The 18,825-nt window shown below is 47.2% G+C and overlaps 1 protein-coding gene across 2 annotated transcripts in view; it reads right to left on the bottom strand.

Moving 5' to 3' along the window:
- The window catches only part of LOC143981648 (uncharacterized), a 281,237-nt gene that overhangs the window by 220,152 nt on the left and 42,260 nt on the right, over positions 1-18,825 (bottom strand). Inside the window, exon 2 of one of the 2 annotated variants that reach the window (XM_077479640.1) lies at positions 3,497-3,823. The exons of the other annotated variant lie outside the window; for it this stretch is intronic. Coding sequence (XP_077335766.1) covers positions 3,497-3,823 — 327 coding nt within the window. The remainder of the gene's footprint in view (positions 1-3,496; positions 3,824-18,825) is intronic. 2 annotated transcript variants of the gene reach the window in all.

Genomic DNA, 18,825 nt, shown 5'->3' with positions numbered 1-18,825 from the left:
TTGAGGACAACGTGGAGCAATCTCTCTCCCCCTCTCTCTCTGAGGACAATGTGGAGCAGTCCCCCCCCTCTCTCTCTCTGTGACGACAATGTGGAGCAGTCTCCCTCTCTCTGTGACGACAATGAGGAGCAGTCTCCCCCCCTCTCTCTCTCTCTGAGGGCAATGTGGAACAGTCTCCCCCCCTCTCTCTCTCTCTGTGTGAGGGCAATGTGGAGCAGTCTCCCCCCTCTCTCTCTGTGAGGACAACGTGGAGCAGTCTCCCCCTTTCACTCTCTGTGTGAGGACAATGTGGAGCAGTCTCCCCCCTCTCTCTCTCTCTCTGTGAGGATAATTTGGAGCAGTCTCCCCCTCTCTCTGTGTGAGGACAACATGGAGCAGTCTCCCCCTCTCTCTCTCTCTGTGAGGACAACGTGGAGCAGTCTCCCCCTTTCTCTCTCTGTGTGAAGACAATGTGGAACAGTCTCCCCCTCTCTCTGAGGACAATGTGGAACAGTCTCCCCCTCTCTCTGAGGACAATGTGGAACAGTCTCCCCCTTTCTCTCTCTGTGTGAGGACAATGTGGAACAGTCTCCCCCTCTCTCTGAGGACAATGTGGAACAGTCTCCCCCTCTCTCTGAGGACAATGTGGAACAGTCTCCCCCTTTCTCTCTCTGTGTGAGGACAATGTGGAACAGTCTCCCCCTCTCTCTGAGGACAATGTGGAACAGTCTCCCCCTCTCTCTCCCTCTCTCTGTGTGAGGACAATGTGGAGCAGTCTCCCCCTTTCTCTCTCTGTGTGAGGACAATGTGGAGCAGTCTTCCCCTTTCTCTCTCTCTGTGAGGACAATGTGGAGCAGTCTCCCCCTCTCTCTCTCTCTGTGAGGACAATGTGGAGCAGTCTCCCCCCCTCTCCCTCTCTCTCTGTGTGAGGACAATGTGGAGCAGTCTCCCCCTTTCTCTCTCTCTGTGAGGACAATGTGGAGCAGTCTCCCCCTCTCTCTCCCTCTCTCTCTGTGAGGACAATGTGGAGCAGTCTCCCCCCCTCTCCCTCTCTCTCTGTGTGAGGACAATGTGGAACAGTCTCCCCCTTTCTCTCTCAGTGTGAGGACAATGTGGAGCAGTCTCCCCCTCTCTCTCTGTGAGGACAATGTGGAGCAGTCTCCCCCTCTCTCTCTCTCTGTGAGGACAATGTGGAGCAGTCTCCCCCTCTCTCTCTCTGTGTGAGGGCAATGTGGAGCAGTCTCCCTCTCTCTCTGTGCGGGCAATATGAAGCAATTGGATGGTGAGCTGATTCAGTGGTTCAATGGGCCACTTGACTAGACTTGCCCCCCAGGCCTAAGGCTGCCAGCCCTCCCCTGGGCTTGTCCCCGCAAATCGTCGTACATGTATGTCAGCACCTTTAAGGGCTATAGCAGGCACGCACGCGATGCGCCTGGCCGGCAGCTGAGATGTCCTATGGCCACCCATGATCGCGGGAAAGAGAGCCAGAATGGGGATCTGTCAATGTAAACCGCCGTACTTTTGAAATGAACAGACTTGCCTACACACGGAGGAAAAGTCCGTTCATTTTGAGCGCGGCTCCAGTTAGCCAGGACCATCAAAGGAAGTGTCGCTGGTCCCGTCACCTGGTATGGACTTAACCCTGGCCGTTGGTTGTTGGGGTCTGTGGGCGGGGGGCTTATCGGAATCTGTGAGCCCCCTTTAATAAGGGGGCCCCTGGATCCCGGCCCCCACCCTATGTGAATGAGAATGGGGTACAATGTACCCCTACCCATTCACCTGTGAAAAAAATGTAAAAAAAAAAAACACAACACACAAGGGTTAAAAATAGTTTATTGCACAGCTCCGGGGGTCTTCTTCCGTCTTCGGGGGTCTTCTCGCCGGACTCCTCCGCTATCTTCTGCCCTTTTGCTAGCGGAGGAGCCCGGCTTTCTTCTTCGTTGCCGCCCTCTTCTTCCGACTTCGGGGGTCTTGTCCCCATCTTCGGTTCTTCTTGCCGGGCCACCGCGCCTTCTTCTAACTCTTTTACAAGCGGTGGCCCAGTCTTCTGTCGCCGCTTTCTGTTCCTCTGTTGTTCTGTTCTTCACTTCTCTTCTTGAGCTGTTGACTCGTCGCTGTCTTTGGTCACAATGACAGGCGTGCGGCGATTTATATAGGGACATTGCCGGGTGATGTCCCCGCCCATTATGATGTCACAGTCCCAGCATCCTCTTTTTTTAAATTGTCTGTCTTTTTTGCAAACAATAAAAACCGCAGAGGTGATAAAATATCCCCAAAAGAAAGCTCTATTTGTGGGAAATATAGGACACCAATTTTGTTTGGGTACAACATCACACGACCGCACAATTGTCAGTTAAAGCGACGCAGTACCGTATCACAAAAAAATGGCCCAGTCATTAAGCGGGAAAAACTTCCGGTCTGTGTGCGGCTAACTACTTAAGCCCCGGACCATTTTGCTGGCCAAAGACCAGAGCACGTTTTGCGATTTGGCACTGCGTCATTTTAACTGACAATTGCGCAGGCGCGCGATGTGGCTCCCTAACAAAATTGACATTTTTTTCCCCACAAATAGAAATTTATTTTGGTGGTATTTGATCACCTCTGCGGTTTTTATTTTTTGCGCTATAAACAAAAAATAGTGAGAATTTTGAAAAGAAAAATGCATTGTTTTTTGCTATAAATATCCCCTAAAAATATATAAAAAAAATGTTATTTTTCCTCAGTTTAGGCCGATATGTATTCTTCTACATATTTTTGGTAAAAAAAAATAAAAAATAATAATAATGATAAATAAAAAATAAACAATAAGTGTTTATTGATTGGTTTGCGCAAAAGTTATAGGATCTACAAAATAGGGGATAGTTTTATGGCATTTTTATTAATATTTTTTTTTTTTTTTATTAGTAATGGCGGCGATCAGCGATTTTTATCATGACTGCGACATTATGGCGGACATGCCGGAGAATTTTGGGACCACATTTATACAGCGATCAGTGCGATTAAAATTGCATTGATTACTGTGTAAATGTGACTGGCAGGGAAGGGGTTGACACTAGGTGGCACTGTAGCGGTTAAGTGTGTCCTAGGGATGTGTCCTAACTGTAGGGGGGATGGGCTAGCTGTGACACATCACTGATCACTGCTACTGATCACAGGGAGCTGTGATCAGTGACACTGTCACTAGGCAGAACGGGGAGATGCTTATTTACATTAGCATCTCCCCGTTCTTCCTCTCTCCGTGAGATGATCGTGGGTATCCACGCTGGACATCGAGTCTGCGGGACCCGCGACCCGACTCAAGGAGCTCCCGGCTGGCGTGCACGCGATGGCATGGCAGAAAATTCAAAGGAGACGTACAGGTACGCCCATTTGCCCAGCTGTGCCATTCTGCAGACGTACATCGGCGTGCGCCGGTCGGGAACCGGTTAAGATAGCCAGGTATTCCTTAAATTTTAAACTGTGCATTTCTTCTTCCCCCATAGAGTAGAGAAGTGTGATGCAGTATATGGACTCTTACCCAGAACACGGATCTCTGTAGAGGATATTAGATATTCCGGAATATCATAACACCAGATCTTATACACACAGGAGTCATCCTTCCTGGCGGGTGTCAGCTTCCAGCAGCCGCTATCTCTGTCCAGTCGGAGTCTGGAGTCTCGGGATTTAGTGGCATTGAAAGAGCAAAGATTTTCCAGCAATGTCCTCTCCTCTCCTCTGCATACTCTGTACAGCTCCAGGGTAACATCATCCTCAGGACACTTCATATGGCAGTCAGTGATGTCTGATCCGCTCTGTACATACACCGTTCCTGATGACACCGATATGATCATCATACACAGGAGACCTGGGAGGAGAAGACAGGTAAAGAAATGTCAGCAGGAGTTTGAAAATCCTGATGTTAAACATTTGAACAAATGAAAAAAGAAAATAAAAATGTTGAAAAAAAATATAGCAGCAGCATTAAAACAAATTCAAATGAAATCTTGCGAGCAACTAAAATATAGAAAAGCAGGCAGCAAGGAACACACTCCCAACACAAATGTGCAAAATTATATCTAAAAAAGAATTGCTGCGCATGCTCAGAACCAATGCAAAAGATCAGACAACAATACAGAAGCTGACCAAAAGTGGCGGAAGAGCAGAAAAAAAAACCACGTGAATTGGTGAAAGTTGGCTGAAAAAGTCTGATCGTGTGTATGCTGAACAAGTTCACGGCCAACGCCCCTTTGTACAGAAATCAACGGGAAAGTTTGGTTAAAAGTCGGATCATGTGTACGAGGCTTTTTTTTGTCTTCAGATTTACCAATACCATATAGTATGAGGTCAAATCTTAATGCCGCGTATACACACGATCGGACTTTCCTACAATAAAATCGTGGAATTTTGTTCGAAGGTTCGCCCCATTCGGCGAAGGAAGCTGCCCAGAGCTTCTTTGCCAAAAATGTGGGTCACGCAACAATATGACAAACATCTCAGATGCCTACAACTGAAATCTTATGTGAAAATAGGGCATGGAAAATACCTGGCTAGTAGAATCAGGGCTGCATGCAAAAAAAACTAGAACAGCACATCTGACACATAAACACCCTACGCCACAAAATCACCAACCCACAGGAGATAGCGAAACAATTTGCAGATTACTACGGGGCACTGTACAATCTCCATACTGATACATCAAACCCACGACCACCATACACTACTTCTAACAAAGAATATGAATCCCGTCACTGGCGGAAGATCAACTTAAAGCAGGATTCCACCCTAAAGTGGTACCTCCGCTGATCGGAACCCCCCCCCCCTCCGGTGTCACAATTGACACCTTTCAGGGGGGAGGGGGGTGGAGATACCTGTCAAAGACAGGTATTTTCACCCACTTCTGGGCATAGACTCCCACGGGAGTCTACGCCATTTCCTGCCCTGCCGCGCTGTCTGCTGGGACACACACGGGTCCCAGTGACAGCGCGGAGATTTCCTATAGCGCGGCGCCGCTCGCGCATGTGCAGTAGGGAACTGGGAAGTGAAGCCGATTCGCTTTACTTCCTGATTCCCTCACCTCGAATGGCGGCGGCAGCCGCCGAGGCCCGAGCGGTCGATCGGCCTCGGCTGCCGGCATCTCTGGAACCCGGGACAGGTGAGTGTCCATTTATTAAAAGTCAGCAGCTGTAGTATTTATAGCTGCTGGCTTTTAATATTTTTTTTTTTGGGCGGAAACCCTCCATTTTTCACTCAAGAAATAGAAAATATCACAATGACATTACCAAATGGCAAGTCACCGGGACCAGATGGTTTCGCAAATGAATATTTCAAAACATTCAAAGAAATCCTGGCTTCACACATGCAACGAGTATTCACAAAGGCGGAAAAATCCTCCTCATTCCCACAGGAGATGCTGAGAGCCCACATTGTCACACTACCCAAACCGGGAAAAGATCCCACCACGTCAGCCAACTTTAGACCAATATCCGTTCTAAACTCAGACATCAAAATACATGCAAAATTGCTAGCCAAGAGATTGACGGATATAGTTCCCTTCATCATAAAGCGCGACCATATGGGATTTTTGCGGGGGAGATAAACATCAGATGCTACTAGACGTTAGAGCTGCACGATTAACCAAAATAAGATCGCAATCTCGATTCACACCCCCCCCCCCCCCCCACGATCTCCAGGCTGGATGACCCGCGATTTTAGTATATTGATATTCCCGCAGGTTCCACGTAACCAGCATGTAACACTGATGTCAGCAACCGGAACTGATGTCAGCCATCAGAGAGCGTGATGCGGTGCACCGCTGGAAGTCATGATGCCTGGGCGTGGGCCGGGAAACGAATACAGCACAGCAGTGAGTCCGCACTGTGTGTGCACGCCACGGATCTGATTTCCAATTCCAACACATGAGTGAGCTTCCTTCCTTCCATCACTAAGTGATACTTAGAAGAACGTCAACATATACATACATATATTGTGAACACCACACGGCGGGACCACAGTGAGTCAGTTTCCCACAGGCCCAGGCCTGGCTTACAGCAGATGACAGTCATGGCTATTAAAATGGGTCATGTGAGCCTGTGAGTGATTGAACCGAGCGAGGAGTGGACCACTGTCCCTCATTATGAATATTACCAGTCTGAGTCAGCTACCCCATGTAGCCGATGACATTTGGGATCAAATGTCACACGCATTGTAAATTTAGCTTTTGACCTCAGGACAATAAAGGTTCTGAGGGTTAATTATTGTAGGTAGGCCTAACACCAGTCTGGCCAGACTGTGTTTAGAAGTTCTGCCTGGTCATGTGAACGGTGAGGCTAGAACCAAGTCTGGTTGGATGTTTTGGTATCGGCCCACTCAAAGCCAATCAGCGGGAGTTCCGGGGCCCACTGAAGAGTCTGGGAGGGGTACTTAAACAGGTGTGGGTCACGTGTTCAGGGTTCCGGAGTTGTTCGAGAGACCCGTGTGGTCTGTTCTGGTTCCAGGACCAGGGTGGGTCCCGGTCACGGGGTGTTTCACATCCCGCAACATATTCCTGTCAGTGGCCCCTGATAGACCTGCCTGGTCTGGGGTAGGGATCTGTATGTTCCCGAGTCTTGGAACCTGCTGGTCCGAGGCGCTGTAACTGAGGGAGGACTCAAGGTGTCCGGGTATGCTCTCGGCTTGGAGGGACACCACAGCTCGTACAAGTGACCCGGGGGAGGACTCTTCAGAGGAGGGCCAGCAAGTGGCATCCTGAGAAGTGCCTGGTTACTGAGTTGGGAAGGACATTGGCGAATTCACACTTTTCCAGTACCACAAAGGAAGTGGAAAATGTTCCAGGTACGGTTGGAAAAGGGTTCCTGTATACTCTCAGTTGATTGTTCAAGTTTTGAGTCAACGTGCTGACTGCCATGATCTCTGGCTAGAGATCTGTTCAGCCTTGAAGTGCCCAGCTGAGAGTGGCTACTCTCTGGGTGGAAATTAGAGACTTTGTTAAACCTGCAATTCAAGGTACCTGAGTTCTTCACCTGTGACCTCTGTTCCCTAAGAGACTGTGTTTGTGAAAGTTTTACTGCAAAATAAACCCTTTTTGAAAGGACTTCATCTGTGTCAGTGTGCAAGTCGTTGGGTATTAACCCTGGGAACCCCTAGATGTGGAGGAGCAGGCCAAGAGGAGGTAACCGGTAAGCCCATTAAGTCAAGGCCGCCCTGCAACCGGTTATGGCCGATACACCCATATTATGAATATTACCACAGCACAGTCACAGTGACAGTCTGAGTCAGCTACCCTACCGCATATTATGAATATTACCACAGTCAGCTAGTGCAACCCAGAGTCTGGGGTAGCTGACTGTGGTAATATTCATAATATGAGTCAGCTACCCTATCCTATATTATGAATATTACCACAGCACAGTGACAGTCTGAGTCAGCTACCCTACCCCATATTATGAATATTACCACAGTCAGCTAGTGCAACCCAGAGTCTGGGGTAGCTGACTGTGGTAATATTCATAATATATTAAGGGACAGCAGTTGTTGCCAGTATTTTAAGTCCACTCCTCACATGCCCCTCTTTAATAGCCTATCCTGCCCGACTGTCATCTGCAAGCTGTTTGGGGCCCAGCCATGACAGCACCAGGTTGTGTGACTTTTAAAAAAACACTGTTTTGTTGCCTTTTAAATGTCAGTGCAATAGTGTATGCATGTGCATAGCTGCAACTTAAGACAGTGTTTTCAAACTAAGGAAAATGACAGTGTGCTCTCTCAATTTGTTTTCTCTAGGTACATACAACATTGTCAACAGATTTGTCTGCTTCACTCCACCACACCACAACCAGTTGAATATAACGGAAAGAGAGAGAGCCGCAGCAGCACCTTAGCAATTTGGAGAATATACATGTAGCACAGGCTTAGTATTGCCTCTGTAATATATGCAGAATATTTCTCTCTGAAACATTGCATTGCATTTTCTGGCTAAACTGATAGCTGCAGGATTGAAGGCAGATTGGGTCCTGCTGTAGCTAAGAAAGAAGCCCACCCCTAACAACAAAAACAATGAAAGACAGGATTGGATAGCTACTCAGGAGAGCTGTGATTAGGGGAAGAGAGAGGAGGACACAGGAGGAGAGACAGACTGGCATGGTGGCAGGCAGACAGAAGAAAGTATCCCATGTGTTTATCTCTTGAGCACTTCCAGAGCCTGTGACTCTCCTAAGGAAGGTGCACACTTGAGAGGGGAGTTTGCAGTGTGTTATTCTACCTGATTACTGAAGATGTGATAACAGTGCAGAGAAATCTAGAGATCAGTTTCAGTGCTGCAGCAATCATCATCATTATCCTGTTTGGAGGTTTCTGTGGCCTGTGTTGCTCCCATCACCATCCAGTCAACTGAGACAGCGTTCAATCTACCAATTGCTGGAAGGAGGATATATCAAGTGCATCTAATGGTGAGAGATCTTCTGCCATCCTTGTGTATGTGGATCTAGCTGCTAGGTCCTATTTACTGTTAATGCAGCTTTATCTGAAGGTGGATCTCCACATCTGTTAATCTTTGTGACACTTTGTGAAGATATCCCTTTCCATTCTGTGGATTACAAATATTACTTCACAAAAGTCTGAGTACTCAAACACAGGATTTAAAGGGCCCCAATGCTGGCAGACTATGTGCGTTTGTGTGAATAGAATTCCCACTGGCCAGTAATTAGCTAGAACCTACAAGACCTAGGTAGGATCTTATAGTCAGTAATATCACTTTTGGGAAATTGTTGAACATTATTCTTTGTATTCTATTGTACAGTTTGTTCACTACTTGTTCAGTGCATTTCAGGCAAGGCCTCCCACTGGCGGTTAAAGTGAATGAACACAAATCCTGTTTTCCTTTACTGAGAAGTTGTAGTATATTATTGCACTTAATATTTGTATTCTGTTAATCAGTTTATCTCTTTTCAGGGCTTTTTGCTAGTTCTAATAAAGCCCAACTAGAAGTTTAAACTGTGTTTTGGTGTTACTGAGATCCTGGGGAGGGCGAGTCATCACTGGTTTGGGACAGAAGACCCGTATATTACAGTGGCCCTTGCGGAGGTGGCGCTACATGTGGGGGCTCGTCCGGGATACCTTCTGGTCCCTGTCACAGAGTGATGACTACCTCTACCAGCCAAGTCACCATGATGGACCCGGTCATTGCTGCCAAGTGGTGTGAAGAACAAAATGACAGGTTAGGGCTCTGTGTAATTATGAGCCTCACTGGTGCCACCTGGACCGAGAAACAGGTCCAGCAAGTAGTGTCGGCTTTGATGCCTGATCAGAAAACATTCATATTGGACCTGAAAGTTGATCGGATAGCCTCGTCCACCTATGCTTTGCTAGAATGGAAAAGAGGAATCCTGACCTGTTTCCAGGGAGATAGCATACAGTAATAACTGACACAGTAAAAAGACAAAGGTTAATCGAGAGCCTAAGATCTCCTGCTTCAGATGTAATCAGAAATCTAAAAAGGGACAAGCCAGGCTGCACAGCCACTGAGTGTCTAGAAGCTTTACGAGAGGTTTTTGGAGGGGTGGAGGATTGTGCTGAGCTAATTTATATGTTCTCACACACCTATCAAAATTAAGGAGAAGAGTTATCCGCTTATGTCCGACGACTGGATAAAATCCTTCATCAGGTCATTCTAAAAAGGAGGCATGGAGCCGAGTCATGCAAGCAAAGCTTTGTTGGATCAAATTCTTAAAGGAGCACTCCCACTGGATCCCATAATGTTGAAATTTCAGGCTAGAGACCAGAACAAGCCATTGACTTACTCCAAATTGGTCAAAACTATCCTAGAAGAAGAGGCTTTAATTAAGGCTAAAAAACCTGCTGGTGCTTCACATGCGGCTTTCACCATAGAAGTAGGAACCATGGACATAGTAGAAGTCCAGTCCGAAGTAATGGCTTGGAAAACTCAGATGTCACAGATGATGGAGTTGATGACATCGCTGTCTGCCAGAATTGCCATACCAGAGGGGGGAAAGACATTAAAACCAACCAGGGCAGAGGCAATACAGAATGTTCCTGCTGGAGAACCCTTTAGTTCAGTGGTCTGCTATAATTGTGGGGGTATTGGTCACATTCAACGTGACTGTCCCAGCCCAACAAAGCCACGAAGAGTACATCATAAGCCGACGGGAAACTCCAGAGGGTCCTGGTGAGGGAGCCAGCCGGGTGCCCATCTAAGTTAACTCGCTCCAAGTCTTAAATGAAGGGCGGGTAAGGCCTAAACCTTTGTACCAAGCCTCACCCAAAGCCTCAGTTAGGCTGCCCAAGCTACTCTCAGAGTCGGGTCCCGGATCATGGGAGATCGGTGCACACCACAACCAAAACTGTCAGTCCAGGCGACAACGGAAACAGGCCCAGGCCAAAAGAGGGATTCAAGCCCAAACAGCAAAGCAAGCTGCATCAAAACAACCAAGCAAGTTGCCTGACAAGCTGGTGGGTCCTTCTCCTATAGTGCCAGTTCAGGTGGAAGGTGTATACACAAAAGCCCTTATAGACTCTGGTGCCCAAGTGACTCTAATTTACTGTGATTTCTATGATAAACACCTGAAACACCTGCCCTTGCAGAAGTTAGAAAGTCTAGAGATCTGGGGTATAGGAACTAAGAAGCTCCCCTATGACGGATATCTTCTGGTCAAGCTTGAATTTGGCCCATCTGTTGTAGGGCAGAAAGATACTTCCGACACATTGGCCATTGTATGTCCCCGCCTCCCGTGGGCTAATCGGAGTTCCTCGATTGTGGGGACGAACACTGACTTGAGTAAGTAACCGACGAACCCTCAGGTCTCAGAGGGTGAAGATGAAGCTAAAAGTGTACATCCGATGCTGCGCTCAGTGTACCAGCGATTGGTCCATGAACAAAAGGCCCCAACAGAAGGAGTGGGAAAATTGTGGAAGTTGGACAAGATGGAAAAGGTCTTGCAGCCAGGTGAAGTAACATGTTTGCGGGCTTCAGTCAAACTGAATTGGGACCAATCTGGTCCTTATGTTATCCTTGAAGGTGACCCACAGAAGATAAATTCAGGTTTGGAACTGATTCCGGAAGTAATCTCTGTGAAGGCCTTACAGAGAACCCATGGAAAAGTTCCTGTCAGTGTTCGTAATGTTACTGATTCTCCAGTGAAGCTTCGGACCCGAATGATGATAGGGCAGGTAAATCCAGCCACAGCCATCACACAACACAGTGTAGTGGGGGAAGCCAAGGAAGAGTTACCAGAGGAGTATTTCTATCCAAAAGGTTCTCCTATGACATCTGAATGGAAAGAACGGGCAAAAACACAACTCTTAAAGTGGAGGAAAATTTTCTCTAAAAAGGAGTTTGACGTGGGATGCACAGCATCATATTCGTCTACAAGAGGATAGGCCATGACGAATACCATTAGCTGATTTAGATGACCTTAGAGAATATATTGCGGAGTTGAAGAGGACAGGAATTATTCGGGAGCCCCGAAATCCCTATGCTTCTCCCATTATGATGGCGAGGAAGAAAAATGGGTCATTACGGCTCTGTATCGATTATCGCACTCTCAACAAAAGAACCATTCCAGACCAGTACACCACTCCACGAATAGAAGATGCCCTGCAATGCCTTTCAGGTGCCAAATGGTTCAGCGTGTTAGACCTGAGAAGTGGGTACCATCAAATCCCGATGCATCCAGATGACCGGGAGAAAACCGCTTTCATCTGCTCAGTGGGGTTCTTTGAGTTTGAAAGAATGCCACAGGGTCTGTCTGGAGCCCCTGCTACATTTCAACGCTTGATGGAACGGACTGTTGTTGATATGAACTTAATTGAAGTGTTAGTGTACCTAGACGACATAATTGTCTTTGGACGGACTTTGGAAGAACATGAGGAGCGTCTAGAGAAGGTTCTGAAGCGACTCTATGAAGAGGGATTGAAGCTGTCCCTTGAGAAGTGCCAGTTCTACCAGTCAACAGTCACCTACCTTGGGCACGTTGTCTCAGCGGAGGGAGTGGCCACTGACCCCAAGAAGTTGGAAGCCGTTACCACTTGGCCTAGGCCCAGAAATGTGCAAGAGCGGAGATCTTTTCTTGGGTTCTGCTCCTACTACAGGAGGTTTGTGGAGGGATTTGCCAAAATAGCCAGACCTCTCACTGAGCTTTTGCGGGCTGGAGATGATGGAGAGCAAGAGGTCCCAGAAGTAGTCCAGCAAATCAGTGGAGCGAGAAAGTCTCGGGAGTCCATAGAGGGAGAGTGGTCTGATCAGTGCGAACAAGCTTTCCTTCAGTTGAAACGGAGCTTGACCAATGCATCAGTTTTAGCCTACGCTGACAACCGCAAGCCCTATGAGCTCCATGTTGATGCCAGCAGAGAAGGACTAGGTGGTGTGTTGTACCAAGAACATGATGGACATCTGAGACCGGTTGCTTATGTGAGTCGAAGCCTTACTCTGAGAGAAATTACCCTACCCACAAGTTGGAATTTTTGGCGTTAAAATGGGCTGTCGTGGACAAGTTTAAAGAATACCTGTATGGTGCAGAATTCGAAGTCAAAACAGATAACAACCCACTCACATATGTCCTTACCACGGCCAAGCTGGATTCCACGGGACACCAATGGTTGTCAGCACTTTCTAGTTTCCGTTTTAGCTTGAAGTACCGACCTGGAGTTGTTAATAGGCATGCCGATGCTCTGTCAAGGAGACCCTATGACCCGTTAACTCATACAGAAGGGTGGACTCAACTGACGACAGAAGGCATTCAGGCTTTATGTCAAGGGATTGAGTACCAAGCCAGAGGAGCGACAGGGGCCGAAGCCATTGGAGTCACCACTGTTGGGGTCCCAAAGCTCTATTGTGACTTGACCCAAGTGAGGGATGAGGGACTGCCTGCCCTTTCCAAGAAAGACTTGAGGAAGGATCAAACAGAAGATCCCCTTTGTTCTCTGACTTTGAAAGCCTTGGAGAGTGGTCACCCAGAACTTCTACTCACAGCAGACTCCCCAAAGGAGGCTCGACTGGTTCACAAGGAGTGGAATCGACTGCAGCTCTCAGATGGAGTGGTCTACCGAAGGGGCCCCTCGGATGATCCAGAGGAGAGTTGGCAGCTGTTCCTACCGGAGAAGCATAGGGGGACAGTGCTGAATGCATTGCATGATCAACATGGACACTTGGGACCTGATAGAGCATTTAAGTTAGTTAGGGATCATTTCTACTGGCTGTGTATGCGAACTGAAATCGAAAGTTACTGTCGCTCCTGCCTTCGCTGCATCCAGAGAAAGACTTTGCCTTCCAGAGCTGCCCCAATGGGTCATCTACAGAGTCAAAGTCCTATGGATCTGGTGTGCGTCGATTTCTTGTGTCTGGAACCCGACACGAGTGGTCAAGGGAATGTGTTAGTAGTGACTGATCATTTCATCCGTTATGCCCAGGCTTATCCAACAAGAGATCAACGAGCTGTCACAGTCGCCAAAGTGTTAGTGGAGAAATTCTTTGTTCATTATGGATTACCTCAGAGAATTCACTCTGACCAAGGAAGAGACTTTGAAAGCAGGCTCATTAAACAGCTATTTGATCTTCTGAGTATCAAAAAATCGAGAATGACACCTTACCACCCTCAAGGGGATCCTCAACCAGAGAGGTTTAATCGTACCCTCCTTGACATACTTGGAACCCTTCCATCTGACAGAAAACAGCATTGGAGCAGGCACATTTCCACTGTGGTTCATGCCTATAACAGTACTGAAAATGACGCAATGGGTTACTCACCATATAGACTGATGTTTGGAAGAGAAGCTCATCTGCCAGTGGACTTGGCCTTCATTGTCTCAATAGACAGAACTTCCACTACATCCTACAGGGGCTATGTGGATAGGCTCAGAAAGAACCTAAAGACAGCCTATGAGAAGGCACAAGAAGCTTCTGGTGTTAGAGGTCAGCGGAACAGTAAGAATTATGATTTGAAAGTTAGGATTCATGATTTACAGCAGGGTGACAAGGTGTTGCTGAGGAATCTGGGTCTTTCTGGAAAGCATAAGTTAGCTGACCGTTGGAGTTCTCAACAATATGTTGTCTGCAAGCAACTGCCTGGTCTTCCTGTATACCAAATTCGGCCTGATGGAAAAACGGGTCCCCTGAAGACCTGGCATCGAAATCATTTACTACCTCTGAGTGAAACCGTCAGGGTACCTGTGAGAACAGAGACATCATTACCCAAACCATCTTCTTTCAGGCAAGTTACAGTTACTAGGTCTCAACCTCTACTGCCAGATGAAGCCACAACAATAGAAGATGACAGTGATGATGAGCTTGAGGTAGGATGGTTGTGGCCATCTGAGCCCATGGATGCCACTCCCTCCACATCAACTGCTAATCAGCCCTCAAGTGTGCTCCGGACTGATGCATCAGAATTTGTGCCCCAGGTGCAAGGAAATTCAGAGCTAGTAGAGCAAGCTTCCAGCTAGTCCTTGAACCTGAAGAAGGGTTTCCGGATGGGAGTTCCTCTGAACTTGAAGAAAAACTGTTTGAGGAAAGCCACCTTGAACCGGATGGAGAATCCTGTGAAGAGACTAGTCTTCAGCCCAAAGAACAGAGAGCTAGGAGAACAGTGAGACCTCCACTTAGATTAACATATGACACCCCTGGAACAAGCTCAGAAGAAGCTATTCCCACTGTTCACAGACTTCCTGATTCTCAGACACATTCTATGGTGGTATCAGTGACCGATGTCCCCAACCCATCGCCTAACACCCTTTGGTGGCAGGTCCCATTACCTAATGCATTTGTTAGGAACTGTCATAAAATCAGCCTAAGATCATAGGCCTAATTTGTTGGTTCATGTGTAAGGTTACTGTACAAATGCTATGTTATTATTAACTGCACTCATCTCTCTTTGGGGGACCAAAGATTTTTTTAGAAGGGGGTGGATGTAGCACAGGCTTAGTATTGCCTCTGTAATATATGCAGAATATTGCTCTCTGAAATATTGCATTGCATTTTCTGGCTAAACTGATAGCTGCAGGATTGAAGGCAGATTGGGTCCTGCTGTAGCTAAGAAAGAAGCCCACCCCTAACAACAAAAACAATGAAAGACAGGATTGGATAGCTACCCAGGAGAGCTGTGATTGGGGGAGAGAGAGGAGGACACAGGAGGAGAGGCAGACTGGCATGGTGGCAGGCAGACAGAAGAAAGTATCCCATGTGTTTAACTCTTGAGCACTTTCAGAGCCTGTGACTCTCCTAAAGGAAGGTGCACACTTGAGAGGGGAGTTTGCAGTGTGTTATTCTGCCTGATTCCTCAAGATGTGCTAACAGTGCAGAGAAATCTAGAGACCAATTTCAGTGCTGCAGCAATCATCATCATTATCCTGTTTGGAGGTTTCTGTGGCCTGTGTTGCTCCCATCACCATCCAGTCAACTGAGACGGTGATCAATCTACCAATTGCTGGAAGGAGGATATATCAAGTGCATCTAATGGTGAGAGATCTTCTGCCATCCTTGTGTATGTGGATCTAGCTGCTAGGTCCTATTTACTGTTAATGCAGCTTTATCTGAAGGTGGATCTCCACATCTGTTAATCTTTGTGAAGATACCCCTTTCCATTCTGTGGATTACAAATATTACTTCACAAAAGTCTGAGTACTCAAACACAGGATTTAAAGGGCCCCAACGCTGGCAGACTCTGTGTGTGTTTATGTGAATAGAATTCCCACTGGCCAGTGGTTAGTTAGAACCTACAAGACTTAGGTAGGATCTTATAGTAATATCAGTAATATCACTTTTGTGAAATTGTTGAACATTATTCTTTGTATTGTATTGTACAGTTTGTTCACCACTTGTTCAGTGCATTTCAGGCAAGGCCTCCCACTGGCGGTTAAAGTGAATGAACACAAATCCTGTTTTCCTTTACTGAGAAGTTGTAGTATATTATTGCACTTAATATTTGTATTCTGTTAATCAGTTTATCTCTTTTCAGGGCTTTTTGCTAGTTCTAATAAAGCCCAGCTAAAAGTTTAAACTGTGTTTTGGTGTTACTGAGATCCTGGGGAGGGTGAGCCATCACTGGTGTGGGACAGAAGACCCGTATATTACAGTGGCCCTTGCAGGGGTGGCACTACACAGGGGACTCTTTAGCCCAGATGGGGTCTTCTGTATCAGCACAATCACTGGTGCCTGCCTGCAGTGCCTGGCCGTAGAAAAATGAGTGAGGCAGCAGAGGCCAGTGCAGACAATGCAGACAGTGCAGAGGCTGCCGCAGGCACAGACTCAGAGGCAGAGCAATGCGCAAGTGAGTCTGATAAAATTAAAAACCCAGATGTTTTTGTTCCAAAAAGAGGAGCTTATTCCCAAGTGTGGGCTTATTTCAGATTCAAACCAGATGATGACCCTCAGCAAACCATCTACTGCAAGCAAGGTTTAGCCGTTGTTTGTGCACCAAAGGGTAACACCACCAATCTGTTCAATCACCTGAAATGTAATCACATACAAGAATATGAGACGGTAGGGTAAAAGAAAACTGCTCACTCACAAAGTACCTGCAAGCATACGAAACAAACGTCAATTAAAGGAACATTATTTAATGCAACACCGTACCCAACAAACTCTCTCAGGCGCAAAGAAATAACAGAAGCAATCACATTTCACCTGGCGAAAGACATGGTTCCCGTGACCACTGTTGAAAAAGAGGGGTTTAAAAAATTCATTTAAACCCTTGATAAGCGCTTTCAAGTGCCCTTTCTTACTTATTTTTCACATGTTGCAATCCCTGGTCTGTACGTCAAATGTCGTGAAAGAGTTGCAACGGAATTGCGAGATTTACTTAATTTTGCAGCAACTTCAGATTTATGGTCCAGCAGAGCAATGGAACCATACATGAGTTTAACAATCCATTTCATTAATGATGATTTTGAGATGACAAGTCGGTGCCTACAAACTGGGTTTTTCCCTGAGGACCACACTGGCGAAGCTTTGGCACAGGGATTAAAGGATGCTCTCATCAACTGGAAATTGGAGGAGAAGAATCTTGTGTGCATCACTACAGACAACGGAAGCAACATTGTAAAGGCCATATCCATAAATCACTGGACGCGATTGCAGTGTTTTGGCCATAGGCTTCATCTCGCAATAGAAAATGCAATGAAGGACCCATGAATTGAGCGTGCTATGGGTTTGTGCAAAAAGCTCATCGGGTGTTTTAGCTATAGTTAGAGGAGGAAGAGGGAGCTTTCTGAGGCACAAACACAACTCTGTTTACCAGACCACAAGCTCAAGACAGAGTGCCCAACAAGGTGGGGATCTAGGCAGGCTATGGGGAAGAGGATACTTGAGCAGCAAGCTGCCATCACCCATCACCTCTTGCCAACATGGCAAGACCTAGAGATCCTGGAGGCTGTGGACAAGACTCTCACCCCACTGGCAGACTTCACAGATGCTCTTTCAGGAGAGCAATATGTCAGTGTCTCTTCTGTGAAACCTGCTCTACACCTATTTCAGTCTTCTGTTTTGGCTGTTAAGGAAGATGACTCTGATCTTATTTGCACAATGAAATCAAAGATCATGGGGTATCTGGAGGAAAAATATCAGGACCAAAAAACACAAAAACCTTCTCGACATAGCCAGAAACCTTGATCCCAGGTTTAAGATGACTTACGTTAATGAAGATAACAAAACTGTTGTCCAGAAGAGACTAATGCCGCGTACACACAATCAGAATATCCGCCGGACAATCTGCCCGTGTGTGGGCTCTGGTGGACTTTTTTTACCCAAAAGTCCGGAGGACTTAGAAAGTAGTTTTGACTCAAAAATTGTCCGCCAGACTAATCTGGCCGTGAGTGTGCTAGTTCACTGGTCTTTTGAAATGAACGGACTTTCCTGCACACAGAGGAAAGTCCGTTCATTTTGAACGCGGCTCCAGGTAGACAGGTCTAGCGAAGGAAGTCAATGAGATTGTCAATGAGATTGACACGTTGCTGGCCCCGTTACCTAGTATGGACTTAAAGGGGAAGCCCTACACCGAAAAAACGGCATGGGGGTGCCCCCAAAGTCCATATAAGACCCTTATCCGAACATGCAGCCCGGGCCAGAGGATGCTGGGACTGACATCATAATGGGCGGGGGACATCAGCCGGCGATGTCCCTATATAAGTCACTGCATACTGCGTCCCTGTCATTGCGGCCAGACAGAGCGTCGAGTCAACACAGAAAGAAAGAAAGAAAGAAAGAAAGAAAGAAAGAAAGAAAGAAAGAAGGAAGGAAGAAAACGGCAGCGGCGATGATAGAAGACTGGGCCACCGGTGTAAAAGAGCTGGAAGAAGGCACGGAGGCCCGGCAAGAAAAACTGAAGAGGGGGACAAGACCCCCGAAGTCGGAAGAAGACCCCTGGGCGGCGACGAAGAAGAAAGCCGAGCTCCTCTGCAAGTAAAAGAGCTTGCAGAAGATAGCAGAGGAGTCCGACGACAAGATCCCCCAAGACGGAAGAAGACCCCTGGAGCTGTGCAATATGTTTTAAACCCTTGTGTTTTTACATTTTTTCACCAGGTGAATGGGTAGGGGTACATTGTACCCCATACTCATTCACATAGGTTGGGGGGCCGGTATCTGGGGCCCCCGGATTCCGATAAGCCCCGATTCCGATAAGCCCCCCGCTCGCAGACCCCGACAACCAACAGCCAGGGTTGTCGGAAAGAGGCTCTTGTCCTCATCAACATGGGGACAAGGTCCATACCAGGTGACAGGGCCAGCAACATGTCAATGTCGCCGCCAAAGGCGGTGACATTGACTTCCTTCCCTGGACCCATCTACCTGGAGCCACGTTCAAAATGAACGGACTTTCCTCCGTGTGTGGGCAAGTCCATTCATTTCAAAAGTCCGGCGGACTCCCGCCA

The sequence above is a fragment of the Lithobates pipiens genome, unplaced genomic scaffold, assembly GCF_037356315.1.
Source record: "Lithobates pipiens isolate NorthernLeopardFrog02 unplaced genomic scaffold, aLitPip1_a1.2 Scaffold_16, whole genome shotgun sequence".
In the NCBI taxonomy this organism is placed as follows: domain Eukaryota; kingdom Metazoa; phylum Chordata; class Amphibia; order Anura; family Ranidae; genus Lithobates; species Lithobates pipiens.
This window is presented reverse-complemented; position numbering and strand designations above follow the sequence as displayed.